General features: G+C 41.1%; 1 protein-coding gene across 24 annotated transcripts in view; it reads left to right on the forward strand.

The window, feature by feature from the left end:
- The window catches only part of RALGPS1 (Ral GEF with PH domain and SH3 binding motif 1), a 400,445-nt gene that overhangs the window by 275,338 nt on the left and 106,108 nt on the right, over positions 1-18,999 (forward strand). For all 24 annotated transcript variants that reach the window (XR_012155323.2, XM_073315016.2, XM_073315015.2 and 21 more), the window contains 2 exons: positions 11,098-11,235; positions 18,603-18,696. Coding sequence is in view for 23 of the 24 variants with exons in the window: in XM_073315016.2 (XP_073171117.2) it covers positions 11,098-11,235; positions 18,603-18,696 (232 nt within the window). In the remaining variant the exon portion in view is untranslated. The remainder of the gene's footprint in view (positions 1-11,097; positions 11,236-18,602; positions 18,697-18,999) is intronic.

An 18,999-nucleotide genomic window follows, 5' to 3' on the forward strand; every position in this document is an offset into this window, starting at 1 on the left:
CATATCTCTATGAGGCAGGGGAGTTCACTCTAAATGTGCTCTATGCAATATATGGTTTCTCCCTCTGTTGAAAAAAAGTACTTTTGACTTGCATGGCTGCCGTTTCTGTTAATGGTTGAAATTAATCAAGACGGTTTGATATGATAAAACCACACAAGTGCAGCCACATCAGCCAACTACCTTAATTTCTGAAACCTTAGAATACTCTTTCCATGGCACGGTAGGAAAACATGGAAAAATGTCTTTAATCATAAACGCTCTCAAAAAAGAAAATGGAAAGTTTAATATGGAAATGTGGCAACTTTTTATGCTGCACAAATTATTTTCCTGCCCAGAACAATTTTCCTTTCTTTGTCACGTGACAGATAAAGTTGTGCTAAGAGCACTAACTCGAGCACACAACACATAAAACAGCAAATAAAAACCTTTGTTTAGATGACCTTCCACATACCAGAAGCCATGCTTTGACGGCTATAGAAAAATCAAAATGGGTCCATGCCTTTGACACATTGTAGTGGTCGCAGTAGTGATCACTATAGTAAAGACTGCATAATGATTTCCAACCTACTCCATTTTGAATATTGCACTCTGTGCAAGCTCAGTATATTTTGTATGACTTTTTCCTCACTGCACTCATAAAGTCCTCTATCCACTTCCATTGAAGTTGATGAGAGGTTTGCCATTAATTTGAATGGGAGCAGAAGGCTGGTCTGTGCTAACTTAGCTGCCTGGTTTAAAACAAAATGAGAGGAGGTGCATAATGAATAAGGTGCTCCATTGAATATCTATGGAGACCTTGCCTCTTGGATCACACAGCTTCTAGTGCATCTCTTTGAAAGTTCAGAGGGTTGCTGCACAGTTCCCATTGCATGTTCAGAACTTTAGCTTACAGATTTCTCAAGGTGATTTCATGCCAGTTTGACAATTGAAATGCAAGAAAGTGCTGTTGATAATTAGAAAGGTGCTGGCACTGCTGTTAGCCAAGCCTGTGTATTTTGGTTGTTAACGAGTCTCTTATCATCTGAATGAAAAACAGTAATTGGTGGGAAGCCATACAGATTTTCTAGGTTATAGCTGGATACTCAGGTTGTATTTAAGAAACAATTCAACAAATGAAAGGTGATGGCAGTTTTTTCTTTGTTTGTTTGTATTTACTTTAATTTTTTCTCTTATCCAGCTTCTTAAACCTGCAGTTTTGACATGGCTAAAAAAACTGCATAGGATTTGGCCACAAGTTAAGTGAAGATTGGGGGTGGGTACAGTATTTCCTCTTTATTAATCTGCTACTTTTCCTGTGAAGCAAAGGACAGGCCATTTTCTGATTCCATGACCCTGATTCTCCATGACTCTGCACCTTGTGTTGTCATTTATACCGGTGAAAATGGTGTGTAAAATGCTACCAAATCAGAATGATAGGGCCTGATTCTAGATTACATGAAGGGAACTTTCTATTGCTCTAGCCATCTAAAGAGGCCTTAAAGTGGGAGTAAATGTAATTTACATACACTTTAAAGTCACTTTATGTTGTCAGAGTGATGTAAAATGGACTTTAGTATAAAAGAGAATTGGAACCTTAGTGTTTTAATCCCACTTTGCACTGGTGTATATGAATTAGGCCCCATGAGTCTCTCTAAAAAATTGTATGGGGTGACTGTATGGTTGCTTTACCTTCATAAACTTGGTTTTTCCATTGGTCAAGAAAAATGTCCTCAAAAATCAGACAAACCCAACAGTCGCTTATGCATTTTCTCAGCATCTACTAAGTACTTCTTAACCCAATCGCTCTAACTTTTAGATTCAGATGTTTAGTGCAAGTCCTGTCTCTTTCTCTCCTTTGTTTTCCATCCCCAACCATTTATATGTGCCCGAACAAAAAAATTAGTTTAGCTCTATGAGGAAAGGTTTTATTTTGGAGACTTTTGGGGATGCTATTGCCATCTATTAATTGAAATTTTTATTACTATTTATGTATTTTGTGAGGTTCTAACCATTTTTGCATTCACTTAGACTGGGAATTATACAGATCATATCATGCTTTCTTAATGTAGAATAGAGTTCTGAGTTTGATATCGTTGCAAATTTGTGACTGCAGCAAAAGATAATGTTTTAAAAAGGTGTTATTTGTAAGGTTGCCTCGGGGTCTCAGACATTAGAAATACCATGTGTTATTCTTTCCATGGATTCTGCTGATGTACAACTTCCTCAATTGGAACTTTTTACTACATAGTTTCATCATTATATCTCATAGCTAATATAATGTTAGAACATTAACACGTATGGGTTTTAAAGTAAATTGCTCTTGAAGGAACATTAGAGACTAGTAACTTGAGTGTGTGAATGCACATCAGTAGCAACAAGAAGGTCAGAATATACACTGAGAGCTGCTGTAAGAATTTTCAGAATGCCTAAACTCCAAATGGATAAAATATTTTTGGCTGCTAAAAGATCTGTAGCCATGTTTATCTTGGTAAGAAAATGTAAATAACGTGCTATCAGTATTATTTCTTGTAGCTTGCTGTAGTGGGGCAGTTATCCTGCTCCTGGGGGAAAAGGTAGGCTGATAAGGAAGCGGCCACGGGTGTGGCCACACCTGGCCCTGATATAAGGGCTAAGGGAGGAGCTGGGTCACTCTCACTCCAGCCCTGAAGTGGGAAGGACCTAGCTGTATCTTGGGCAGAGCAGTGCTGGGGAGCTCCAGCCTGGCAACTCCCCAGGCTGAGGCCTTGTTAAAGGCCTAAAGAGGTACTGGGGCCGCAGAGGTGCAGCTCGGAGATATGCAGAGGCAGCTGGTCCAACCCCCTTGCCAATGATGAGTGGCCATTACAGACTGCAGTTTGCCTCAGGGAAAGGGGCTAGATGACGACTGGCAGTAGCCACTAAGGCCAGGTGGGCATAGGGGGAGGGGGTTCCCCTGGGAGGGGAGACCCAGACTAAGGAGGCACTGCTGTGGGGCAGCACCCCAAGGAAAGGGGCACTGGGGTCCAGAAGGAACTTGGGGCCTGAGACAGGGAAGACACCAGCCAGTAGGAGGCGCTCTGAGTGCTAGAATTGAGCTAATCCCCGGACAACCAGCAGGAGGTGCCGCAGCGGTGAGTCTGCGATCTGCTACACTTGTGTATCTCATGTGGGACAGCTGTATAAAAGACACTAATGCTCTACTCATCCCCCAACAATCTAACCTTTCAATGTGTACGTATTGGATAATTATAAAGAGTTACATCAAGTGACGTGTATTGTTGTGTAGGAAGATAATTCTTCAACACCATGATTATTTTATTGGACTCAGTGAGCTGAATTCATTTCTGGTGTAACTCGGTTGTAGGCAGTGAAGTTACATCAAGGAGGTATTTGGCTCATTCAATTCAAGATTATGAAATTCTGAGCTTCTCTATGTGGTTTCCATCCAATTCCAGTTTTGTAATCAAATATTTTACAGAAGCGCCTGACCACAGAATAATTCCCTTGTTTACAGCACGAGAAATGAACAGCTGTGTTAATAAAGATAAATGAACATGTTATGTTAGAGAGATTAATGCTGCTTGTCCATTGTCAGCGGACTATTATGTTTCTAGTGACTTTTATGCTATCAATCAATTTAGATTTCTTTTGTTTTATTGGTCTTCAACAAGCTTTAAAAAAATCACTTTCTCGTCTAACAGTGCTGTTTAAAGGGGAAGCTGGTAATGGAGTAATGAGATAAATCTCTACAATTAATGTTATTAGTAGCAGTTAGATACCATATTAAAACATTATATAGCTCCTTTCAAGCAAGAGGATCCCAAAGCACTTCAGGGTGCAGCAATCACTCATCTAGCCCTGAAATTCAGCCGCCTCTGCCATGGAACGTGGTCAGACTACTACCACGTAGCTTTTCACAGGGGTAGCAAAGAGAGAACTTCTCCAACATAAGCCATAGAGACAATACCAGCAAAGCCAGGATACCACACTTAGCAATGCTAAGGACTTAGGTTTTATGTGACATCCAAGAAGATGCCTCCAGTAGCATAGTACCCACTAGTACCATGCCAAAGCTTTAGTTCATGATACTGACAGAGAAATGTCCAATTGTAACAGTAACTGGGGCTGCAATCTTGTTTTGTTTCAAAGCTAAAAATACAGTTGGTTAGACAACTTGGAAGGCGTAGATGTTTCAAAAAGTCATTTCAGTGATGTAGCAAATGGCACTCTCCTCTGAGTCAGCACTACATTAAAAAATAAAAGGATTATCTTTGCGGAATATTCATTCTTCGGGATTCTTGACATATCCCATCTTCTTTTAGTTTTTCAGATTAAAAACTCTGGGTCCGGTCTGATATAGCACTGAGTAAAAATAGTTAATAAGAATACTGTAGGTTCTGAAAGCTATAATACTTCAGTATATTAATTTTTGGATATATAGTAAAATGACAACTGCTCATGCCAATAGGTGAACTTTAAGTGCTAGTTAAAATAAAGGATTGCCAGTTGCAGATACAGGGTAATTTCAGTTGGATCAGAAATTCACTGCCAGTCCTGAATTGTCACATAGTGTTACTGTGTGTATTTAAACAGAGGTGATGGCATTCCAGTGTCAGGTGGAAGGACTCTGCATATCTGTACAGTGCATAATTTTAAGTTAGAGAAGCATCTTGGGATGAATTGTGTGTGCACCTTGTAATTATTGTTAGTTATGGTTTTTAAAATGTAGATTGTATCCTGTCTGCCTTTTATACAGTCATTCATATGTAGAATCCAAATCTGTCTTGTAATGATCAGATAACTTTTTCAAGTAAAATACAGTATTTACACCTTTTTAAAATCATTTTAAATTCAGGTATTTCTCGCTCATGTGGATCCATTGCACAAAGATCAACGGAAGTATTACAAAACCCTAAGAATGTTTCTTAGCAGTAGCATGAGCCTCAGCAATACCTTATACTCTTTGTTGAATTTGTGGTTTATGTTGGGAAGCTTATCACTTGAAACTTTAAAATTAAAGGAACCTGGGTACATTTATCATGGTAGTCATTTTGACCAAACTACTGTTCTGTGGTTTCATATACTCAAGGTTCTGCCTTCTAAGTTTTCATATCAATAGTGAGGCACATTGTGTTGTGACTAAGTACAGCCTTTACTGTATACTGTAGCTTAGTCTAACATATGGAATTGACTGCATGTTCCTTACTTAGTAGACATCTTTTGGAAACTGTTAGAACTCTTATTCTTAATTCTTCAAGTATTACACAGACCTGAGGAAGACCTCTGTGCCAGCTCGAAAGTTTGTGTGTGTCTCTCTCTCTCTCTCCCCAAGAAAAGTTGGTCCAATAAAAGATATTACCTCACCTATCTTGTCTTTCTAATATCCTGGGACTGACACAGCTACAACGCTGCATAGAAATCTTATATGATATTTTGTATAGCATGACATTCCACTGTTGTTACTTTCTGCTTAATTGAAAGTGACTCCTCCTCCAGACTCCCATATTCAAAAACTGCAGAAACCACCAGTGCTACAGTGAAGTTGTATTTATAATTGACACATTCTGCTTACTTTCCATTGGGAACGAAGATGGATGAACTTTGAAGGTAATGGCAGTGTTGGCTAAGGTACACTATGTAAAACACTGCAAGTCCAACTCCTCTCAGGCCTGATTCTCATGTATACTAATTTACATTTACACACACACATCCAGATTCCTTTAACTGCCAGAATGGTAGAAAGGGAAGTTAGTGTAAATGAGAATTAGGACCCTTATTCCAAAACATGGATAAAAAAGAGTCACTCTGAAGAGTTTTTAATATCTAGTCCTGATTGATTCAGTCTGGTTTCTTTTAAGGTTCTTGCCTCAGTTTGTACGGAATTTGTCTATTCCAAATACACGTTAGCAAGTGAAGCTACAGACATATGTAACACGAGCACAATTAAATAGATTCCCAATGTGTTGTCATCTCTACAATAAATGGACTGCCTTTAGAGATGAGTGTTTGTTTAGTCATTCCTTAGTCTCTCCACTGAGAACTGTTATTTGGTGCCAGCTGTGTCTGTGTCTACACTGCCACTTTCAGCGCTAAAACTTTTGTCGTTCAGGGGTGTGAAAAACACCTCCCGAGTGACAAAAGTTTTAGCGCTGAAAAGCGCCAGCAGAGACAGCGCTTTGTGTGGCTCCCCCCGATAAAGCTACCGCTGCTTGTTTTGGGGTGGGGGTTTATCGCCACGGCAGCACTGTAGCCTGGGCAGTGGGGACATACCCTCTGATACTGATTTTTTGATTTGGATATTTATCCAGTATGAACTGAACTGAGATCCTCCAACTCATTTCACATATTGCCATTCAGTGGCCTGACCTCAAATCGTGTTTACTTCAACATTAAATGTTTGGAATCTTTGCTGTATAAATATACCAATTTTCATACTTTAAATTAAAAGCCCTTGTCCTGTGAAGAAAAGACCTTTAAAATCAAGCATAATTCACAAGGCCTGTTCTTTTCTTGGGAGTGCCAGGGTATAATGAAGTGCCTCACAGGTACACAGAAGAAAATGGGGAGGCAAGAGAGGTACACAGCTGTTTCCAGCTCTGACATCTTTGCCAGTTTGTACAGTGTGTGCAAAAATATTGCTTTGCGGAGCAGTAGTTTCAGTGCTTCTAAACAACCTCTTCTGCCACCACTTGTCATTGCCTCAGTAAGATTACCTGGGTTTTCAGGAATGGCTAGTAAGTGAGCAGAAAGAGTTTTCCTGGTTATATTTTGGGCTTGATTTGGCAATGTGACTTTAAGTTTACCATAAATCCAAACCATATGTGTTTCTTTGGTAACTATCATATTGCACAGTACTAAAATATGTTACACAGGCTACTGAACTCCACTGGTGAGAAAAAGGAATAAACTTGTCAGTAATCCTGTAAGGGCCTGAAATGCCATATACAAATTACACCTTACATTGTTGCTCTACCTTCAAGACAGTTTTAGTAAGAGGGGGATTAATCTAACCCCGCCCCACTCTGATCAGAAATCTGAGGTCAATGAGTTATTTCTCCACATGGAGCAGTTAACAGTAGTCCCCTCTTTTTTTTACCTGCTGTGAGCCTGAAAAGCACACAGGCAATAAATTTCTGTCAGCTCTGGATTCCTGAATGCCCTTTATGAGCTCATCCTGAAGCATGCTAATGTGATCAAATGCAGGCGGGGGAGCTTTGCTGCATGACCTACTCACAGCTAATGGGGAAACTATTGTTAATCTAACTGGGTGGTTGCCAAAGTGACCTACTTCAAATGAAAATGAGATAAAAGACTCATTGGGCTGAGGTTCCCTTCCACAAATATTGTTTTACAACCTCCTCTTTCTAAGTCAGTTCTTCAATTTAACAGCACAGTGTGCAGGTTTCTGCCTGGAACAAGAACAGGACCAAAAACTTAAATGTACTGGCCTAAACATGAACAGTAGTAACAATGAAATTGTGATCACGAGCTTCATATGTTTCTGGTTTACTGCAGTGAAAATTAGCATGAGAAATTAATCTTATGTGACTTGAACCATACTATAATATTGTGTTGTAGTATTGAGTATTACAATATTCAGTCAGCCTTTGTTCATGTGTCCCCTTCTTGGTTTTGATGCTATATGCGGTATCCTATCCTTCATTATTTTTCAGTAGTTCTTCCAAGATATTCATGAATTTTACAGGTTTGAAGAACTTGAATGTATGCTCTGTATGTTTGAGAAAAAGTATCTGAGGACTGTTATTGCTCCATAAGAAGTGAAGAATATTCAGCCATAGTAATTATTGTTGAATCAGGAGTTTAGATCTAGTAGCACATAGTGTATACTGTCTGCTTGAAAAAACGTTTAAAATATACCATTAATATTTGATGGAATAAGTGAATGTGGCATTTTTTTTGAGTTTCTCTACTATCATCAGAAAACCTGGATTGTGACAACTCCAACCTTATCACTATGACCTTCCAGTGTTTGTGTTCAGAAATGCTATAATGAAATCAAAGACCTTTCAGCTGAGCACTCCGGCATCTGGATTGTTCAAGGCTCACAGAGAAAATCTCCTGTTGGTTTTATGATGAGATCAGTAGTTACAAAGCATCCAACTGGCTGGAAAATCATTTTACTCTGTGAGAATGACAAGTTCGCCAGGTTTGTCTAGAGGACTTGAGCACTCATAGCTCACTGTTTTAAAAACCTACCGTCAGTGCTGCAGAAATCATCATGGTTATGGTCCCTCATCCAACCATATAAACATTTAGCACTGTTTTTCACCCTTCAGCAAACTGGTTTCACAATAGCCTTGACAGTTTGGTGTTTCAGGTGTTTTATTCAATTGTTACAGAGAAGAGCAACATGACAAAGGTGCAAGCCACACCTCTAACTTTCCCTCCCATCTAAACTCCTCCAGGTAACATTTAACTGAGTTTAGCCTCTTCCAAAGCTTTACTAGATAGCTAAGTCTCTTAAAACTTTCTGAGAAAGGCCAATCCTTGTATTCTTAATTATCCAATACATTCTCCTCCCATTCAGTGAAAAAACATTTGAGTCCCCTACAATTGGCCATCTCTCCTCAGTTTTTTTTCTACCACTGTCAGATTCACTTTGATTCAATCCTACAATGCAGAAAAAGATGTCAGTTGTACTAACACTCTATGATGGAACAACTGAATAAATACCAGCTATCATCCATTTAGTGATCCTTCCTTGGATCAAGAATGGAAATTTCACCTATGCCTCTGCACTTTCTTCAATGATGACCCCCTACAAATGAAATGCCCTCCGTGAACTGATCTATAAGGCGCCACCCTTCCTTTCAAATGCCTGCACAAGTCCCACTTCAGCCATAATGACGAGGGGCAGCTGAGTAAAGTCAGTACTTACGTATTTATATCAATATAAGACAGACACAAATAGTGAATGTATACAAAAGTTGTATACATCTTTTCCTCCACTGGTCATATATTGTTTGTCTTTAGCTTGCAATCCCTTACAGGTAGATACATTCCCTGTCCCAGTATTTGTACTGATTGTTGCCTCTGGATGCTACCATAATAAACATATTTAATAAAATGACAGGCATGTTGTTGTTAAAATATTAATCCATACCTGCCTAATCCCTTCCCCCATAAAACTGTGGTTTTGCTTGTTGAATCACAAACATAATGAGTATCTCTGCTAGCACATATGAAAAAAAACACAGCCTCAGCATGACTTGCTACAAGTCTGCTTTGCATTAAGCAAATATTATATAAACTGGTTTCTACCTTTAAATGTACAGCATCCCATAGGCTCTGATCTGCAAATAAGAGTGCTTTGTTTTATCACTGGAAGTGAAAATATTATTGACTTTTTGATGTCAATAGTTCCACTATTAGTAGTTTTATAGGCATTGGTTTGTTTCTGTTTCTAACCATTATTAATCGTGCTGGGTTTTATGCTGTATGTGTAAATTACATACAGAAATGTGTTCAAAGTTGTATAGGTTGTAAAGTCATGAACTTGAAAGTTAGGAAATGCTACTACTGCAGATGTCTGTGCAACTTTAATTCTCCCCCTTGTGCTTCCAACCTGTGTGACGAGCCTCACTCAGGCGGAGGGTCTGTGGGGAAAATAGTATTTCGTCATGTAATTAAAGATTATGTCCTAGTGCATCCCAACAAAAGGGCAAAATTAAGGTGGCATGGAGGTACTGGATTTAAAAAAAAGTAAAATGAAGGTGATGTAACTTTAGTCTGGAAAATTATGCAAAAAAATAGTTGAAGAGGAAGTAAGGATGCCTTAGTCATGAGCAAAAAACAGATGTGATGGTTTCAGGTGATCAATGGAATATTTGATTGAGGATTGTAGGGATGGCCAGTGTTAATTCATTTTCAGAATGAAGAGGATTCTGATCAGGCCTTACCAGGCAAACCATGTCACAGTTTTCGCCGAAGGAGGAATGGCTTTAAACGTAGAATTTGGTTCTGGGAAAACCAAACTACACAGATTGTTTCGCTCTCTGTACTGCCTGTGCTGTTACAGGCATCCAGAACGTTCCTTTCCCACCTTGGTGCCATTCCCGACAACTCCCTGCCGCTGCCCCTCTGGCCCCGTGTATACCACTATTCTATGGGCTTGTGCACCAGAAGAGCATGTGTACTGATTAATAGAAATTAGGGAATAGATGATGTTACTGAGGGTTATTGCTGTGGAGAAGCCTTTTGCTATCTCACTGCATAGCTCTTCATTCAAAAAGAATGAGAGAAGTTCATAGAGGATAGGTCCATCAGTGGATATTAGCCAAGATGGTCAAGACTGCAACCCCTTAGGGCCAACCAAAGACTTGCGATAATGTACAAATTAATCAAACGGGGCAAATCTGAAGAGCATACTGTGCAGTGCTGAGCTTCCTCAGCTTTTGTTGAAGTCCAGGATTTTCATTCTTCGGGATCATGCAGTATCAGGTCCTTAGTAACTTGCCAAATGCATGGAGATAGTTCCCCTCTTCTCCTCCCACTTTAATTCCATAGTATTTTCCAGGGTGAACACAACATTTTAATGAAGTGTATACACTGAAGTTTTGCCTCTTCTGTATAAGAGACATTCTTCCTTGTAAGTCAACAAGGAGTCCGGTGGCACCTTAAAGACTAACATTTATTTGGGCATAAGCTTTTGTGGGTAAAAAACCACTTCAGATGCATGGAGTGAAAATTATAGATGCAGGCATTGTATAATGACACATGGAGAAAGAAGTTACCTCACAAGTGGAGAACCAGTGTTGACAGGGCCAATTCCATCAGGGTGGATGTAGTCCACTCCCAGTAATTGATGAGGAGATGTCAATTCCAGGAGAGGCAAAGCTGCTTTTGTAATGAGCCAGCCACTCCCAGTCCCCCCTGTTACGCTTCCTTGTAAGTGTGCATTGTCCACAGTTTTCTATGTTCTTGTAAGCAGTGCCACAGATTGAAGTCCAAATTTTACATTTTTGATTACACAAAACTCAAGCTCTTTGCTGTTAATAATCTCCCCGTTTGTTCAATGGGAAAGGCACAGATGGGTTGCTGGTGCTTCCTGGGTGTTCTGTTTGTTAGTACGTACTTGACTATTTCTTTATAAAACACTTGATTGATCTTTAATTTCAGGAATATATCTCTTGGATTTAATCTACATCGATTCTGCATATCCTTCATCTGGCAGCATCATGGAGAATGAACAAAGATCCAATCAAATGAACAATATCCTCCGAATAATAGCTGATTTGCAAGTCTCCTGTAGCTATGGTTGGTAATTTTTGTCTTGTTATTGTAAAGTCGTCACTCATATTAATATAATAAATCATTAGGAGATGTCTGCCTGTGGCGATGCAAAGACTCACCGGTGCGGCGCTTCCTGCTGGTTGTCCTGGGAATTAGCTCTCCAGCCTCTGGAGCGCCCTCTGCAGGCTGATGTCTCACCTGCCGCTGGCCCCCATGTCCCTCCCAGACCCTGGTGCCCTTTACCCTGGGGTTCTACCCTAGCAGTCTCCACTCTCTGGGTCCCCCCTCCCAGGGGAACCCCAACCCTCGAAACCCACCTTGCCTCAGTGGCTACTGCCAGTCATCATCTAGCTCCCGCTCACTGGGGTAGACTACAGTGTAATGGCCACTCATCATTGGCAAGGGGTTAGGACCTGCTGCCTTTGCCTATCTCTGGGCTGCCCCTCTGCAGCCCCAGTACCTTTGTAGGCCTTCACCAGGCCTGCAGTCTGGGGTTTTACCAGGCTGGAGCTCCCCCACTCCCTCTGGCCTTCCCCAGCCCTGCTCCACCTCAGATACCTTGCTCCCAGGCCGCCCTTCCCACTCCAGGGCTAGAGTGAGACTCTTCCAGCTCCTGGCCCACAGTCCTCTTGTAAGGGCCATCTGGGCCCTGATTAAGCCAGCCACACATGTGGTCAGCTACACAGTCAGCTTCCCCCAGCTGTTCTTAACCCCTTTCCTTGCTGTAGCCCTCTCCAGGGCTGGAGTGGGGTGACCACCCCGCTACACTGCCTCATATGAAGAGGGACACAAGGCTAATGTAAGTCAGTAGAGTGATGCACTGCTTAACTTCTGCTTCTGTATAACTTCAGTTTTAATACCAAATTAGGCAGTTGAATCATATGTGTTCTCTGTTAATGGAACTAGTGTGCAAGCTTTGTTAGAACAGTGTGTTTCATATGCAGGCTAAAACTTAAGTATTTAGTGAACCAGAGCTCTTGCATTTGGATTTTACTAGACTAACATTCTGGTTTATTTTTATTTATTTTTATTTTATTTTAATTCTTTTTGTTCTGTTTTTGCTTTATTATTGTTCAGATGAGGGAAGGTAGGATGTTTCACTGGACCATTTCTTGCCTGGATGAACTAGAGTCCCTGCTCCTCATAGAATCAAGCGACTCTCCAGACCACCTCTGGTACTGCAGGACTCTCCACCCTTCTCTGTGGGTGCTTCTCTGGTGATCAAGATTTAGGAGGATGAAGAAGACTTCCAGTCAGTCTCTTCTATTTTTGTTCAGGGTTCTCTGACACATCCTTTCAGGAACCCATTCTTTAGCAGTCACAGGGAAGATTGTGCTCATCAGCAAGGTTGGGGGAAACCAACCCTGCATTCCACCCCCTACTCCTCTATGCCACCCCCAACAGCCATACTGGGCCCTTGGCTGCTTATTGGCCGCAATTTGCCAGACCTCTAGTACCATCTCATAAGGAGCCTAGAGTCATATACTCCTCTCCTCCTCAAACAGCCCCCCCCCCTGCCCCCAGGAGACGACATTTAAAGAGCAGGAGGTCAGATTGGATAAAGAAGCCACCCCTCAAATATCTATTTCATCCCCATCTCCAGATGAGAGGGTTATGCCTCTGCCACCTTCCATGGCCAACAATTTTTTGAAATTTCAAGATCTCATAAAGAGAGCAGCTGACACTCTTCAAATTCCACTCAGAGGTCAAGGACATGAAGCACAAACTGTTGGATATCCTGCTGTCAGCAACACTCTCCAATGTGGTGTTACTCATTAATGAGGCACTACAGGATCCAGCTAAGATTATGTGCCAAATACCTGCTACTGTTTCACAAAAGTGAAAATGGGCAGATAAAAAATATTATGTTCCCGCCACCAAAAGATTCTGAGGGTTCTTCCACCTTCCACCTATCTCCCTGGTAGTGAATGTGATAAATGAGTGGGATAAGCAACACTTCTCCAAATATGACGAAGTCCAAAAGAGACTGGACTTCTTTGGATGGAAATCCTATTCATTGGCAGCCCTATAATTCAGGATCACAAACTATCAGGCAATCATGGGCAAATATAATTTTACAAACTATAATATATTAAAGCTTTTATTGAACATCTGCCACAGGAACATAGGGAGAAATCCAATCCATCATTTCAGAGGACCAGTTATTGGCCAAAACCACTCTTCAAGCATCCTTGGATGCTGCTGACATTGCTGCCAGGTCCATCTCCATGGCAGTAGTTATGCACAGCATCATGGCTAACTCTCGGATTTTCCAAAAGAAATTAGGAACACTGTTGAGGACCTTACCTTCAATGGCCGTAAGCTTTCCTTGGAGACCTTACACACACTGAAGGACTCTAGGTCTACTTTCTGATGCCTGGGCATTCATACACCTACAAAGAAGAGAGGATTTAGTATGTCACAGACTGTCCAAAGATTCTCTGGATTCTATAGATCTACCGAATCTAACATGGAAAGACATAAATTCCAGAGAAAGAGGGCAGCTCAACTGCCTTCCATGACCACCCAGTATTTTCAAAGCAATGATTTTGATGAGTCAGTCGAGCATTCAAATCCTCCTGCACGTCTAGTTTCACACCTGCATATGTTTGCCCACCTCCCCCACTTTGGAGATGGCCTTTCCCATTTCCTTGTACTTGGAAGCAGATCACTACAGAATGAGTCATAGAGGTTATAACATTGGGCTATGCCATTCATTTTACATCCCAACCTCCCCCACACCCCATATTTCTTAAGGGATGCCTTCACAAGCTTTTATTGAGACAGGATGTGAACTGTCTCCTTTAATTAGGAGCAATAGAGCCTGTCTTGCTGCCTCACAAAGGCAAAGGGTTTTACCTGAAGTATTTCCTTGTGCAAAAGAAGAACAAAGGATGGAGACCAGTTTGTATCTAAGACTTCTAAACAAGTTCATAAAGTCTTAAAAGTTCAGGAAGGTGACTCTGGCAGCTATAATTCCTTCACTGGAGGAAGTGGATTAGTTTTCAGCCCTTGACCTACAGGATACCTATTTCCATATGATGATACACTCATCGCACAGGAAATACCTACAGTTCACTATAGGCCAGGATCATTTCCAATACCAAGTTCTTCCCTTTAGTCCTTCTGCCCCAAGGGTATTCTCAAAGATCCAGGAAGTAGTGGCCGCTTACCTGCGACAAGAAGTGATCCTAGTCTTCCGGTACCTCAGCAACTGGCTACTCAAGGGTTGTTCCTACAAAGCAGTGCTATGTTCCACCCAGACAGCCCTTGCTCTGTTCCAGGAGTTGGGTCTTCAGCTGAATGAAAAATAATCTTTGTTAACCCCTGAACAGAAGATACAGTTTATAGGGGTGCCTTCAGAGTTGTTGACAGCCAGGGCTTACCTTCCCTTAGACAGATTTGTAATTTTGTCAAGTCTGGTATACGTAATTCAGGGAAACCTTCAGACCACAATAAGGAATTTTCTTCGCTCCTGGGATATCAGGGCATCTTGTGCCTTTTTGACCAATCACACAAAACTACGTCTCTACCACTTCCAGGGTTGGCTCAGAATGACCTATTCTCCAGCCAGACACACCTTGAACAGGCAGGTGATGGCTCTTCTACAAGTGAGGAATTCTTTAGACTGGTGGAAAAATCAACTCAGCATTGGTGCAGGCATTCCTTTCTGTTGTCCAGCCCCATCAATAACTTTAACAGATGCATCAGTGTTGGGGATGGGGAGCTCACCTCAATGCTTTCACAACTCAGGGCATATGAAAAACTCAGGAAACCAATCTCCACATCAGTGTACTGGAACTCAGGGCTGCTTTCATTTCCTACCCCTCCTCAGAGGCAAATCAATCAGGGTCATGACGAACAATATATCCAGCATGTTCTATATCAGCAAGCAGGGAGGAGCAAGATTCCCCTCTCTGTGCACTGAAACCATGAAACTATAGAACTGGTACGTAGCTCATCAGATCCAAATTTCATTGGTCTACCTCCCAGGTATTCAGAACACCACAGCAGATGTTTTCAGAATACACTTCTCCCAGGACTCCAAACTCTCAAGTTCTCCACAGCATATTCCAAAGATGGGGAGTGCCAGAGGTGTCTCTCTTTGCCATCTCCAGGAACAAAAAGTGTCCTCTTCTCTGCTCAAGAGGAGTCTGAGCCTCCACACTTTTGGAGACACTTTTCTTCTATCTTGGAAGAAGCGTCTGCTCTATGCATTTACCTCTCCACTGCTGATATGAAGGGTGGTGAACAAAATCAGATAGACAAGGCCAGAGTTGTTCTTATAGAGCTGACATGGCTGAAACAAGCTTGGTTCCCTTCCCTGCTTCATTTGTGTCCAACCACCAGTCAAGCTTCCGACCACCGCTCATCTCATGCTATAGGCCACAGGTTGCCTGCTTCACCCCAACCTAGGGCTTCACCACCTCAGGAGATGGTACCTAGGTGGTTCATGGGTTAGAATCCTCCTGCTCTGCAGAAGTGCAACAAGTGTTACCAAAAAGCAGAAAGAAGTCAACCCGTACTACTTGCAGAAATGGAAGAGATTCTTCCATTGATGGTATTTCCAACGCCTTCTGCCGGAATTGGTGCCTCATTCAGTAATCATAGAAATGTAGGATTGGAAGGGACCTCGATAAATTATCCAGTCCAGTCCTCTGCGCTGAGGCAGAATTATCTAGACCATCTCCCACAGGTGTTTCTGTAACCTGTTCTTAAACCTCCAATGATGGAGATTCCACATCCACCCTAGGTAATCTGTTTCAGTGCTTGACTACACTTAGAATTAGGAAGTTTTTCCTAATGTCTAACCTAACTTTAACTTTCCCGTGATACAGTTTAAGCCCGCTACTACTTGTCCTGTCTTCAGTGGTAAGGAGAACAATTTATCACCCTCCTCTTTACAACAACCTTTCACATACTTGAAGACTATTATCATGTGCCTCCTCAGTCTTCTCTTCTCCAGACTAAACAAACCCATTTTTTTTAGTCTTTCCTTGCAGATCGTGTTTTCTAAATCTTCATTTTTATTGCTCTCCTCTGAACTTTCTCTAATTTGTCCACATCTTTCCTGAAGTATGATGCCCAGAAGTGCACACAATACTCCAGTTGAAGCCTTAACACTGCTGAGTAAAACTGAAGAATTACTACTTGTTTCTTGCTTACAACACTCCTGCTAATACAACCCAGAATATGTTTGCTTTTTTTGCAACAGCATTATATTGTTGACTCATATTTATTTTGTGATCCACTATAACCCTCAGATCCCTTTATTCAATACTCCTTCCTAGGCAGTCATTTCTAGTTTTGTATGTGTGCAACTGATTGTTCCTTCCTAAGTGGAGTACTTTGCATTTGTACTTTTCATTTGTCCTTATTGAATTTCATCCTATTTAATTCAGACCATTTCTCCAGTTTGTCAAGATCATTTTGAATTCTAATCCTAGCCTCAAAAATGTATGCTATCCCTCACAGTGTGGTATCATCCACAGCCTTTATAAGTGTACACTCTATGCCATTATCCAAATCATTTTTGAAGACATTGATTAGAACCTGACCCCAGACAGAACCCTGCTGGACCCCACTTGATATGCCCTGGCATCCTGACTGTGAACCATTGATATTACTACACTTTGAGTACTGTTTTCCAGCCAGTTGTGCACCCACCTTATAGTAGTTTTGTCTAGGTTATATTTCTCTAGTTTGTTTATGAGAGAGTCATTTGAGACAGTGTCAAAAGCCCTACTAAAGTCAAGATATGACATCTGCTGCTTCATCTTTATCAAGAAGGCTTGTTAACTTTTCAAAGAAGGCTATTAGATTGGTTTGACATTTGTTCTTGACAAATCCATGTTGACTTATCTTATTTTTTACTAGGTGCTTACAAATAGAATGTTTGATTATGTGCTAGATTAACTTCAGCGCACAGAAAGATAATCTTTACGTTCACACCCTAAATTCATGCCTAAAATATTATCAGAGTTCCATCTTAACCAATCCATTTATCTACCAGTGTGTTTTCCCGTACCTCTTAGCTCTCTGCAAGAGACCAGTTTTCATACCTTGCATGTTAGAAGGGCATTGGCTTACTACTTAGATAGTAGCAAACAAATTAGAAAGTCATCTAGGCTGTTCATCTGCTTTGCAAATACATGAAAGGGATCCACGACCTCTGCTCAGACTATCGAGATGGCTATCTGGTTGTATATTCATTTTTTACGATGCTACAGGCATTCATCTCACCCAAATGGTGATAGCACATTCGACCAGATCACAAGCAACCTCCACAGCGTTACTTAAGAATGTGCCAGTATCTGAGATATGAAGCCCATGTAGCGGCCTGATAGTATATACATTTTCTGAACATTACACTATGATCCATGCAGCGAGATCCGATGTGGCATTTGATACTGCAGCACTGGTCTTTAGTTCTAGAGTGAATTCCGAAGATCCCTCCTCACTCTGGGGATGCTGCCTGGTAGTCATCTGAAGTGGAGCACCCTTAGGGACATTACTCAAAGAAGAACAAGCAGTTACACACCTTGTGTAGTAATTGCAGTTCTTGAAGATGTGTCCCCCTATGGGTGCACCACTACCGGCCCTCCTTCCCCTCTGCTTCGGACTGTTCTCTAAGGAACATTTGGGTGGAGAAGGCACTGAGGGCAGTTCTACCACACACTCCTATGTAGCCTCGGTGTCCAGCACAAGAAGGAATAGGGCACATGCGCTTGCCAAACGGACACAGCTAATGGAAAATCGCGGCTCAAGGATTTGAGAGGCTCCTGTGTACCTGAAGTGGAGAACCCATAAAGATGCACATCTCGAAGAAATGCAGTTATTGCACAAGATGAGTAACCTCTTCTTTTGGTGCTCATCAGAGGCCTACCTAGTGGAAGGCTCCAGGGCCTGTTGAGGGAGAGAGGGAGATGTGAAGTAAGAGGGGAGCCATGTTCCTTTTGGTGCCTTTTTCTCACTTCAGAACTCTCAGGTTGAAATCTTGTCCTGATGCTTTTTGCCATTAAGTTTCAAATAAGAATCCAAAATGTTTGCTGTGTCAAATTGTCTGAGGTTTGCTCATTAATACATGAACCTCACTTTTCTCTTTGTAAATTGAGAGTGCATACTAAAATCACCTAATTCTCCTAGTAAAATCAGCAGCTGAATCTCATCTATAGCATGAATGACAACTAAGCCTTTATTTGGTAAAATCCTTAACATTCTCATACAATCTAACAAAATAATATTCCTAGACAGTTTCTCCCTTGGGGAGTTATGGTCTCCTTTTGGTTTCGTTCATAAAATCAAAAGAACTGGAGGAATCTAAAGAAGAATTGCTTTTATTTTTGCAGTTGTAGAGATTTATCTTGGCTAATTTTTTTTATACTCTACAGATCATCTCATAACTTTACCCCATGTGCAAAAGTACTTAAAGTCTGTCCGCTACATTGAGGAACTTCAAAAGTTTGTGGAAGATGACAACTATAAGTAAGTACCATACTTTCCTCCACCCCTACATGTTTTAATGGAAAGATGGCCTGGCTATTAGCTTTAGTAGGAATTATACAAAAAATCTCTGACAGAAATGTAAATAGAGTTTAACATTTTTAAACTGAGCTGATATTGTTAGGACACTTGAGTGAAACCCTAGCTGGCTGTAATCCTTATGACTCTTAACATCAGTTCCAAAATTGTATTTCTTTAGCTTTTGCAAAGGCAAAAATCAAGTGTCTGTCTTATTACAGTGTAGCCTTGTACTGGGAATGGCACTCAGGATCCCTAAAACTGGAT

The sequence above is a fragment of the Lepidochelys kempii genome, chromosome 16 (assembly GCF_965140285.1).
Source record: "Lepidochelys kempii isolate rLepKem1 chromosome 16, rLepKem1.hap1, whole genome shotgun sequence".
In the NCBI taxonomy this organism is placed as follows: domain Eukaryota; kingdom Metazoa; phylum Chordata; order Testudines; family Cheloniidae; genus Lepidochelys; species Lepidochelys kempii.